The sequence below is a fragment of the Oryctolagus cuniculus genome, chromosome 17 (assembly GCF_964237555.1).
Source record: "Oryctolagus cuniculus chromosome 17, mOryCun1.1, whole genome shotgun sequence".
Lineage (NCBI taxonomy): Eukaryota > Metazoa > Chordata > Mammalia > Lagomorpha > Leporidae > Oryctolagus > Oryctolagus cuniculus.
In genome coordinates, this window is record NC_091448.1 from 42,174,456 (window position 1) to 42,186,439 (window position 11,984).

Sequence of the window (11,984 nt, forward strand, 5' to 3'; positions counted from 1 at the left end):
TGTAAGCCACTATAAATGTCATAATTTGTTCAGATTGATTATACTAACTTTTGGGCTTTAAGTATGTGATAGTCTTGTATATCTTGATATGCCTATGGACTTCAGGGATGAAACACATTAGGTTTGGGAGTGGAAGATATCGCAACTTTGAAAGCTCTGAAAGAATGTGAATTCCAGTGGAAGACTCTCAAATTACAGCTGTTGATTCTATCCAGGATCCAATCAAACTTCATGAATGAGATCCCTATGTCCAAGATGGTATGGTGAATGTAGACAGAAGACAGAAACTTTTGTATAAGTTATACAATTTAAGATTTTAACGTCTACCAATTAACATTATGGGCCAACAAAGAATTTGACAGTTTTTACAAGCAAAGTTTTACAGTGCTGCCATTATATACTAGTGGCTAGGGTACTTCTTATACCCCTATGTAATAACTTTAACAGAAAAAATAAGATTATGCTTAATTTGAGACAAGAAATATACAGAGGAAATCTTACACTATGCAGTCTCGGGGGTAAACTTAAAATGTAGTAGTTTCTCAATTCACTTAAGTGACTCTGGTGTAACAGTGAGACATTCATAAAAATCTTGTCAGAGGAGACTTAAAATGACCAAATCAATGGACCCAGTTGGACCCTAAAGATTGAAAACATCTTTCAAAATTATAAGCAGCAACTTTATATAACCCTGCTTCTGTTGAGCTGCTTCATCTGAACCTACTGTGTCAAAAGGAACAAGTTATCAGGGGAAGGACTGTTCAATGAACTGACCAGTATAATGTATCTTCCTCACAGCACACTCTTAGGGAAGTTTCTGTAATATTTATGAAACCCAATGTCACAATGAGACAGTAGTAGGGTTCAGCTGTGAGGAATGTAGAAACTTGATAGTAAAGATGACAAAAAGGGTCAAATGTTCTTTTTGTTGGTTCGTTCTTCCTCGTCACTTAAATCTTGAAATCTTGGAAAACTACTAAAGTGGTCAGAAGAAGCAAGGAGGTCAAAACAGGCTTTGTCTATAGCCTATATTTTCAGTAAAAAAGGCCCTGAGGATCCCTGTCCAGTGTAGGTGACCACCGACAAGCACTTGGAGTAGAAATTCAAACAGAAAATAAAGTGTGCATGCAACTCAAGAATATTCATTCTTTCCTACAGAGTACTCCTCCTTAGGCAGTGATATACTAGGGAAAGATTTGGGATCTCTGCTTCTAGAATTGACTACTGGACCTTACTTACAAGTCAGGATTGCCTAGATACGGAAATATAAATTATACTCCAAACCTGTAAGAGTGCAATATATAAAATAAAAAAAAATGACTTTACAATTCAAGTAACAAAATCACCCAATTCAAAAGACAAACTTAAAATATCAGTCACTAAAACAATGAGATAAAAAATGGACCATTATTAAGTATATATCCTATAAGATATGAATTAAAATGTCAAGGGGAAAAATACATTGGCAATTTTTCCAACTCCAGGTTTAAAAAAAATTCACTGTTTTTACTTCTGAATTCTCCCTAAAAGTAATCATGAATGAATAAACATCACTAAAATTCCCATTTCTCTCTAGAATATCCAATTTTCTTTAGTCCACATATCAAATAACAAATGGAAGCATACTATCTAGAGTAAGCAATCATTACACTAGTCAGAATATTTATGGGTTAGTTCTGGCTATATATTCAAAAATTTAAAGTAGATTCTGTCCAAAGGGTCAAGTTTCCAAAACTGCCATGTGAAAAACATATTTTTGGATCTACTGTTTGAAAACATATTTCAAATATAAAGTATGACTATTTTGCCTGAGGGATTTAAATGAGGGAAAGGAAAAGAAAGGAAAAAAACAGCCTCTCTAACATCTGAATATGATTACTCAGAAGAGATGTGATGCTGTGAAGCACCTGCCATACCACCTAGCAAACAGGGAGTATACCACAAATGTGCGTCTCATCCCCTCCTTAGAGTAGTAGTAAGATTAAGATCAATGGCAGAGTTATAAGCTTTGATTCAAAATATAAGAAATTGGTAACAGAGATAAACGATAAAGAACACAACCGCCTTACGAAACACTGAGTTCTTCAACTCTGAAGGTATTCAAGCCATGGCTTAAGTATTCTCTGACAAGAATGCTGCAGAAGTTAATAACTGACTGAATTATGAGTTTGGGCCAGCTGACCTCTAATGTTCTTTCTAACTCCTTATGATATTGAGGTGATCACTAGGGGAATGATCACTGTAATTTTTCCTCTTTCCTGTAAATCAGTTAATGCAAACTGACAGGTTTTCTTACCTATGAGATTCTTGCTCTCCTTTCATTTTCTCTACTTTTGATAACATATCATCAACTTTAAATGTTTTCCTGGAAGAAACAGATAAACAAAATAATCACTTCTCAACTGAGAAAAACAAACAAATTATACTTCATCATCACTATAATAGGCAATATGGGAATCTGATTTTGATTATTTTTGTAAGATAACTCTGGATAGTTAGCCATAACAATGAGATAGTGTGGTATTATAATGCAGCAGCAAGCCTTCAAGTTCCACCTCTAATACTAACTTTTTAATGAAACCTTTTGTAATAATCCCCAAGCCAGAGTGATTTCTCCTTATCCATGGCATTTCATTTACATTTACTGTGACATTTAGTCTTCCACATGTAAAACTTTTGTAAATATTTTATTCTCTTACTAGATTGTAAGTTCCTGAAGGGCAGTAATTGCTTTTCCTCAAGGAAAGCCATATAGTGCTTGGTACAGTGCTTTATTCTTGGTAGAAATTCAAGCATCTGTTTAACTGAGCCAAACAAATGCAAGTTATGCATACTCTGGAACACTCTCATATCACTGTTAAGCAACACAACAAATGTGTACTACCACCATCACATAAAAATGGATATTCTATAAAAATGTATCTAAACTTTATAAGGCAGCCTCAAAGATTACTACTAGCAAAGCCTAAAGTTAAATAAATTATACTGAAGAGTGGTTTTAAAGAATCATGAAAATTTTTTGAAGTTAGGGGATATATCTATCAAATCAAAATAAAATTATATATTAGAACTTATTTTCTTTTAAGAGCATGTGAGTGCCCATATTCTGCTTTACTCCTTAAATATTCAGTAGTTGAGAACTCAATCTGGATCTCTCACATGGGTGGCAGGAACCCACCCAACCACTTGAGCCATCACTTCTGCTTCCCAGGGGTTGCATTAGCAGGAAGCTAAAATCAGGAACAGGAGCCATAACTTGAACCCAGGCATTCCAATATGGAATGCAGGTGTACCAACAAGTAGTTTTAACTGTTGGCCCAAATGCCTGCCCCATATTAGCTTTTAACTTGACAAGTTTAGGAAGAAAAAAATTTTTCTAAAAAACAGAGATCAAGTATGATCTCCCAAAACAATTAAAGAATGAACAGATTGTAAAACAAGCTTCATCTTAATTCTTAGGGCAATCTATGATATGTTCTAGAGACAGAGACTAAAAATCTAGAACTACATAGAATTTGTTAATTGGAAATAATAAATGTTTCTCTTCATATTCATGTATTCTCTTCTAATTTAGGACTTGAAAAGCTTAATATATTTCACATTAACTTATTACCTTATATTGCTTGAATGCAGATACTAGAAATTATTAATATACTCATTCCTCAAAAACTAGCATTGTACTCAACTTCTGTAATAAAAATATATTAATGAAAATATATTACAGTAAAATATGGAAAGGAAAAACAGAACCTAATCTACAGTGAGTAAAGAGTAGCCTCCATTAACAAAAGAACTTTTAAAAACAAAGCTTCTCTTTTTACCTTTAGAATAACTGAAAACTTCAGTATTAAAGTAACATCCAACAGAGCACAGCAAGAAGTACTTTCTGAAGGATGGCAATACAATTTCAATTTCCAGAGATAAGAGAGAAGAAAGAAGACTTTTAGGCCAGTTACAAAGACCTGGTCAGTATAAATACTGAAAGTCACCATCAAGGAGGATTATAAAGTTACTAGAAACTTTTTAAGAACAGTATGTTTATATTGATGTAATGATTAAGAAGAAATTCTGTCTGTAGGAAGAAAATTAAGACTGTAAGGTCCAAGGTTAATCTCTTCCAACATTATGAAGCTGTATACAGGAGAAGTGAACAGGAAAACTGAATATTAACAATCATCTGAAACAGGGAAGATATACAAGCAACCAGGTTTCCTTAGGAAAAAACAAGCAACATAAACAACTATATAAAAGCAGCTCCTCCACTAACATCAAGTATTTCTGATATCTAGAGAAGTAATGCCACTACAGCTTATATTTAATACAGGAAATAGTTATCAAAAAGTCACTAAAAAAAGAGTATTTTTTAAAATTCAAGAAATTTCTGGACATTTCCGCAGGAGGATTCAGAGATAGCTTATATGAAATGTAGGAAAAAGGATTTAATAAAAGATGCCCTTCTCACCTGTATTTCTACTGTTAGGGTAGTGTTAGCCTACAGAATTTGAGTATTTCTATGTGTAAAGCTGAAGTACAAGATGAGTTTAACCAATATAAGAGAATTAATAATACAACTCAGAGTATGACTTCAAAGGAAGTAGCATGCTTATTCCAACAATGGATATATGTTGTTGTTACAGCTGTAGTAAAAAAGGAGCTTGAAAAACAATTTAAGGAAAGAACATAAGTACAGCTAAATCAGCTACCTTCCAAAGTCACCAAAAACTTTGGAGGCACAGCAATCACAGATTAAAGAGATCCCTATGCATTTCTGTATGGAAATAGTGGGATTAAAATTTTCTTGGCTAATAAATTGCTTCAAAATTTTGCACAGTTTTTTAAAAACCTAAAGGGTAATCATTAAGAAAATCAGTTTCTACTACCCAAGCTTCTAAAAGTCTCTCCAACCACTGATAGACAACATATCCCAGAAGACAGAATCAACAAAATCCAACAGGAAATAAGATTTTAAATGTGTACTTTAATCTATGAAACCCCAAACTTGTTTACATAATTGTTTTTAGATTAAAACCAACAGCATCCTAGATAAAGGTTTTTAATATGGATCGTCAGTTGAATCGTTAACAAAAGAAAAAAGTTAAATCAAATTCTCCTAGTTTTACAGAATGAAATCAAGGGTCAGCAAACCATGGAACACAAACCAAATCTTGCCTACTGTCTGTTACAACCCATAAGCTACAAATGGTTTTTACAAATAATTAGCAACTGATTGAATGATAGAGACCACTAGTTCTGAATCTCAATTAATTAAAACTCTACTCCAGCCCACAAAAATAAAGGGAATTCTGCATTTCTTGCTAGTAGGCTTATTATAACAAAATATTATACCTTGTATTACTGTAGTTTAAATTTCATCAATAAAAAATTAGACATTTTTCTTTCGTGTTTTAGTGCCTACAGAGTTGCCTTGATGTTGCCTCCTAGACACAAAACCTAAATATTTACTATCTAGTCTTTCACAGAAAAAGTTTGCTAAACTCTGACATAGGTCAAATAATGGAGTTTTCACAAAAAAAGTTGACAAACCAATTCTGCTACCTAATTCATCACCTATTCCCATTTTTTATATGCTTAGCAATTTTTACCTATTAAACACAGTGCTGTCTCTCTAGATTCAGAAAGACTGCCAAAAGCAAAATTGCTTTAACATTTCAATCCTTCAAAATACACCTAGATTTATCTACAAAATTCATCTAATATCTTGCTATAGAAACATGAGGCCTACTTAGTAACCAGGAAACATCCGGCAAGAAGCTTATTTTCAGAGTCTATTGAAATAGCTTAATGGTTTTATTAGTCAAGACAATGACACTAAAATGCTTAAAAGAAATTTTCTCTATAAAATTCTGCATTTGATATGTTCAGTACATATAATCTTTCACGTAGAACAAGAAGCTTGCATTCTATAATTACGAATGGTTAAGTGCTAAATGTTACACAGCAAAACTAAGCTCTGGACCCCACCTCCAGACTTCTCCACTTTAAGACTAGATAATTAAGACTTCTTGTCTTTTAAGAACATTCATCCTATCATCTTCAAAAGTATTTCCTCTTCAGTAAGACCACCACCAAAGACACAAAATGAGACTTTCTGTCTTTCTATCATTAGATAGACTTTCTATCTATCATTATAGAAGATAATCCTTTATTGCTAAGACATATAGGAAATATTAAAAAACTGTTAAATTTTATGTATCAAAGGCAGTTATCTTGAGACCTTTAGTAAATATTTAAATTCTGGACTTCTACCAAACTTGAAAATAACTAGTGGCACAGAGTAAAAAACTAATAAAATCACTTCAATTACTTCTCTACCAAATTATCTCTATTAGGAAAAAAACCTAGAAATAAACTGGGATTTACAAATATGATAGTATGAAAAATCACTTTACAGCCTATTCAACCACTCTTTCACTCAGTTTTACAATTTAATCTTTAATTAGAAACGACAACTTAAACCAAAACCTCTTAAGCATTTCACCAGTTTGCAATGATTCAAAAAACATACCTTTTGATGTTTGTTCTAGAGTTTCGATGAGACATGTAAGTAAGTGTTCTGTGCAAAAATATTGGCTATAAAAAAAAGTTTTAAAATGTTAAAATTAAATACAGATGACATTATAAGAAATACAATTCATAAATTTCATCAACTACTTACTGCTATGAGATTCCGAGTTCGAAGAAATCTATAGATCTGCGTTGGTTCTAGGTAACAAGAGAAATTAACACATTAATTAATCTTACTTATTACTTAACTTGTCAGAAAACTGTCAATCCAGCCCATATTATAAACCATATAAACCAATTACCCATTATAAAAATCTTGAACCAAATATTTACACCAAAAAAATGAGTATACACAGTAAGATCAAGAGATATTCACTCTACGGGATACATTCAGAAAACTCATACATTTTATTTTAAACTTAAGGTTCTCTACAATCATTTTCTTAAATCTTTTCTAAGGTAGCTATTGTTATTGTACAGAACTGAATGGCAATAGTTATATCCATTTAATTTAGCTCTTTATTTATAGCTCATCTCCTTCAAAAAAAAGTAGCTAAAATGAGGTAGTTGGAGTCAACATGGACGCCAAACATGATGAAAATTTCACTTTTTAATTGGTTATTTTAAAAATTTGTGTAGTAGCCAGCCAAAACAGAATAAAACTGTTTCCCAGACATTCTAATACAGATGACAGTCAATAGTGAAACCAGTCGAAGACATAAACTGCAGTTAAATTTTCCATGAATATATCTTAGTTTAAATGTTTATGTATTTTGCTCAATGTAAAATTATCTCAACATGTAAATATTACTTCAATATATATTTTTCACACATTTGACAGACTTCAAAAACACTGTATAATGCCTAAATTTAAAATTAGTTAGAATTTATTTTAAATAGGTTAAAGTTGGGAAATATATACATATACCATTGTACCAGTTATACTAATGACCTATTAGTATCAAGATTCTTTAAGTAAAGCAGTATTAAAACAAACAATGAAGAACTGTATTAGTAATCTCAAAGTTCAGCACTAGAGAAGAATCAAGTTGTTTCCTGACCAGATCTAGCTCCTAATGACAGCTGAGTTGTGGAGCTGAACTCATCAGAAAGCAAACAGCTAAAACTCTTGGGAAGGGTTTGTCTTCTGTAACGCTGAGAATTTTTAAAATTTTCACTTTATCTTCAGTTAATTTTAGTTTCAAATTAAACTAAAAGGAGCAGAGGTACTTCAGGAGGGGCAAAAACAAGTGCATGTATTGTCATCACCGCCCTTCAGTTCTCCAGCCTCCTGCCAATTAAAGCCTCTCCAGATTTTTGAAAGTTTATTAAGCAAAATAACATGGATCTCTCTGAGGCAAGTTCAAATATTCGTTTCAGTAAAAACGGAAATTCCTTATATTAAATTCCAATTAGAATTTCATGAAGCACTAATGAGAGAGAAGGAAAGGTATTAAACAATGTAATATGTCTTTCCAAGCACAGCTGACACCATGCCCTTCGCATATGCCACGGTAAAATTGTAAATAAAGACACTGGGTAGGAGAGCTGAGTTTATTCAAGTTTCTGCAGGCCACTTAGCTCCAAGATCACCCAAATTCCAACAGCCACACAAGAGCAAAAAAGAAAGCCACCAGGATATACCATTCATTGAAGAACCGTTAAGATAATTTATAGTCATGATTTTTTCATAAGTCCTATTGTTTGTTTCCAGACACCTTGCTCCCCTTTCCAAATAAATCATAGTTTTGCTTTCCAAACAGACCTCAGAACCAGAAATTGATGGACGAAAACGTTCTGGAATTGAGACAGAATTTCAGGGTCATCTCCCGCAAACGAAACTGTCTGCCTACTGTCTCAGTTTACGTATCCATGAAATGGGTGGGTAGATTTGAAAGCTTTTAAAGCATCCGAGGGGGCCATGTTAGCAGGCAGCACCAGCCGGTGCGAAGGCATTTCGGACGGATGACAATCCCGTGGCTTCTACTGCCCCCGTCCCTCTGAGAGCTTAATCTTGCCCCCCCCCCCCCCGAAAACCCACAACCGAACCGCCCGCACTTCCAAGAGTGCGAGAGAAAGAAAACACCAACTAGTCCTGGGATCCTTCGGCATCCTCCCTTCTGCTCGGACCTCCTCGCCGGGAAGCCGCCTGCCCTCCAGCCAGGGGCTCCGGCGCCGCACCTCCCGGGTGAGCCCTCGGGGATCCACGAACCCACCCCGAAGCCCCTCACCTCCCCCCTAAAGCCCCAGACTTCGAGGCCCCCGGAGCCGCAACCTCAGGAGCGGGGACAGCCCCCCACAACTGCTCCCTCCACTCCCCAACCAAGTGGGCTCCCGGTGAGGCAGGGAGGCCCCACGGAGTGTCCCGTGCCCCGAAAGCTCACGGCTGGGCATGCCTGCCCCCCAAGCCGCGCACACACTCACTCTCAAAGGCCTGGAGGAAAAGCTCGTGGTCAGCCTGGACGTGCTCCATTTTCGGCTTCTTCACCGGTAACACCGCCGCCCCCGCCGCTGCCGCCGCCGAGGAGGAGGAGGAGGCCGAGTAACTGCCGCCGCCACCACAGCCCCCGCCGCCGGATTTGCCGCCCGAAGCCGCCGCCGCCGCCGCCGCCACCGCCGCCGAACCCCCGAAGCCGCCTCCCCCGGACCCCGCGCTGGGCCCCGAGCCGCCCCCTCCCCCACCGCCGTGCTTCTGAGGCGCCATCGCGGTTCCTGCCTCCTCCCCCCGCCAGCTACCCGCCGGGCGGCCCCGGAGAGTAAGCGCCTGCAATACCAACCGCTCGCCCCAGCAGGCTCCGGCGGACCGAGGGGGGAAGGAGGAGAGAGGGGAGGAGAGGGGAAGGGAAGGGAGGAGGAGAGGAGGGAAGGAGGGAGGAAAAAAAAAAAAGTCTCCTCAGAGCCCCGCTCTGCTTCGGAGGCCGCTCACCCTACCCTGGCCTCGCTCCGCCCACCTCCCCCGCCCGGCGCTCGGATTGGCCGGCGGGAGCGCGCGCCGCCCGGCAGCCCAGCTCGTTGGCCCGCGGATTCCTCCGTCAGTCACGCGGAGGCGCTTCTCGCGGAGCCGCGGCTTGGTTGGCCCGTGCGCGCTGCCGATCGCGGGCCCGGCCGCCTCTTTGAACTGAATTCGCGGGAAAATTAGGGGTCGGAGCGGCCTTCCTGCTGGCCCCGGTGCATTGTGGGGAGAAAGGGACCCAGCGAGCGGCTTAGGGAGCCGTTTCTCGCCTTCTGAGCGTCGTCGGTCGCCGCCCCCAGGGGGGTACAGGACCCCTGAAGAGAGGCGGGCCTCTCGGGAGTGGGGGCGAGGGGCCTGTTAAACTAACTGAGATCCTTCACGGATCTTCGAGTCTCTAACTTCTCAGGAAGGGGCCTGCCCGGGGGTGACGTGCCCACAGTCGGGGTCACTTAGCTGAGGGCTCCCGGGGTAGGGATCGTGTCCCCCTGTCCGTTCGTCACCACGTGCCGCGAGCCACCCATGGCCGATTCCCGCGCGGCACAGCCCAGGGGTCCGGCGGCGGCTGCTGTCGGACGTGACTGGTCTGCACCAAAGGGAGCGGCAGGCGAGTCGTATAGAACCGAGGAAAACTCCGTGGGTGTTTCAGGATCGTTCAGGAGAGAGACCGTGGCTTCTCCACATGGTGGTCGCAAGTCTGGGTATTGCATTCCGGTCCCACACCATAGGAGTGGTAGGAGGGATACGCTGGGTGCGCTCTTAGAAGTACGTGCACGCTTAAGAAAAAGGAATCAAGACAACACCAACGAAGTAAAAGTGTGGACACTGTTCTTGGGAACCTAGAAGACTACTGAAAATCGTTGTGCGCTCGGAAACTGGATAGGGAATTCGGTGTTTGGCGGGTTTTGCTTAAAAAGATACAGGCGCAGGCCCGGTTCAGTCTTCTGGTACCGGCTGGTTTGCGATTGAGCTAATACTCTGAAAGACTGGGACAAGATGATCTCCAAGGAAGTTCTTCCCATTCCAGTCCTGTGGTCTTCCATTAAACTGAAACATTATCTTCAAAAATCCCCATTTATAAAGATAGAACCATTTCATACGGTTAGTAGCATTTTTGGAATGTCTACTTTCCGTTCTCTATAGTTAACTGCAAAACACTTTACAAAACAAGTGTTTCGGGGATGGTTGCTCACAAAACTATTTCTGGAACGGTGACTTAAATACATCAAATGCTAATTCTGTGAAAGCATGTGCTGCTTAATACCAAATTTGGCATTTCCGGAACACATCTGAAGTTTGGTATACCTTTCATATCTGAAGTTAGGTATACCTATTTTTCATTTTAAGGACAGCCTGTATTTTATATTCAGACAAAAAAATTAGAATTTCTTTTGTTATTGTATTCTCTGTACTCTGTGTATTTCTATTTCTCCCCATGCAAAGAGATTTTGTTTCTTTTATAGATTTCTTTCTGATATGACTAATGCCACCCCATAAAGGCTTATCGATCTTCAGGTCTTAATAAACAGAATCAAATCATACCAAGCACATCACAGGATATCAGGTTAGAAGACAGAATGCTAATTGATTAGCAATAAATGTTTTTACTTATTTTATTTATAATGGCAAAATGACCAGTCTTTTGAACATCATCATTTGAACAGACTTCTCTGGTTTGGAGGGAGAGACAGAGGGACTGATACACTCAAAGGAAAAAAATCAAGTGATAAATTATGAACAGAGAAATGGACATAACAGAGTTGTTATTTTTTAAAGGTTATTTCCTCTGATAACACAGTGGAAGCATTCTTGACTCAGATATGGGTATGCATGGTTTCATGTAGGCTAGTTAATCAGCTGGTCAGTACAAGCAAAGCCAACCACCCTATAAGAATTCCTACTTTTGGATTCTCCTTTATCTAGAATCTACATAAAACACTGAAAAAAATCTCATTGTCTTGGACAATTTAGAATTGAAGGGTTATTCTAGTTACATTACTGTCTTCTTACTCAGATGGATTAAACATCTACAAATCATCTCAGAGCTAGTCTCTTCTGGCTAGCTTATTTTGTGGTGGTGTTTCTAAATTTGGGGTGACGATCATTTTTGAGATCTGTGATGCCAATTTGCTGTTAACGACTTGGACATACTATTTTCCAGAAAATTCTCAAAGCAATTTGAATTACTTTCAAGGAGTTTTGTTTTTGCCTTCATGTAATGTCTGGAATCAAACAATAAACTCTTAAAAAGCAGAGGCCGTTGTCCATTTCTTGTGTACTTCCTTGCACATGGTTATATGTGTGTGTCAGGAAAGAAGAATAGCAATCCTTTTTAACTTGTTACACTGAGCAAGATATTTTTAAGAACATATCCCACTTGTTCATGATGAGTCTATGAAACTGGCATTATTTCTATTTTATAGCTGTTAAAATAGACTCAGAGGGGTGAAGTGACTTGCTTATTTAGTGGAAAAACTATGATTTAAAATGAGGCTTTATAACTGCAATT

The 11,984-nt window shown here is 38.6% G+C and overlaps 1 protein-coding gene across 4 annotated transcripts in view; it reads right to left on the minus strand.

The window, feature by feature from the left end:
• SUZ12 (SUZ12 polycomb repressive complex 2 subunit) overlaps window positions 1–9,483 on the minus strand; it is a 59,893-nt gene extending 50,410 nt beyond the window's left edge. Inside the window, exons 1-5 of one of the 4 annotated variants that reach the window (XM_008271057.4) lie at window positions 9,303–9,483; window positions 8,950–9,036; window positions 6,677–6,723; window positions 6,527–6,591; window positions 2,297–2,365 (exon numbers count right to left, since the gene is read on the minus strand). In XM_008271057.4, coding sequence (XP_008269279.1) covers window positions 2,297–2,365; window positions 6,527–6,591; window positions 6,677–6,723; window positions 8,950–8,998 — 230 coding nt within the window. In that variant the 5' untranslated portion in view covers window positions 8,999–9,036; window positions 9,303–9,483. Of the gene's footprint in view, window positions 1–2,296; window positions 2,366–6,526; window positions 6,592–6,676; window positions 6,724–8,949 lie in introns of all 4 variants that reach the window. The other 3 variants (XM_070061075.1, XM_008271056.4, XM_017349060.3) reach the window with 3 other exon arrangements.
• Between the last annotated feature and the right edge of the window lie 2,501 nt (window positions 9,484–11,984).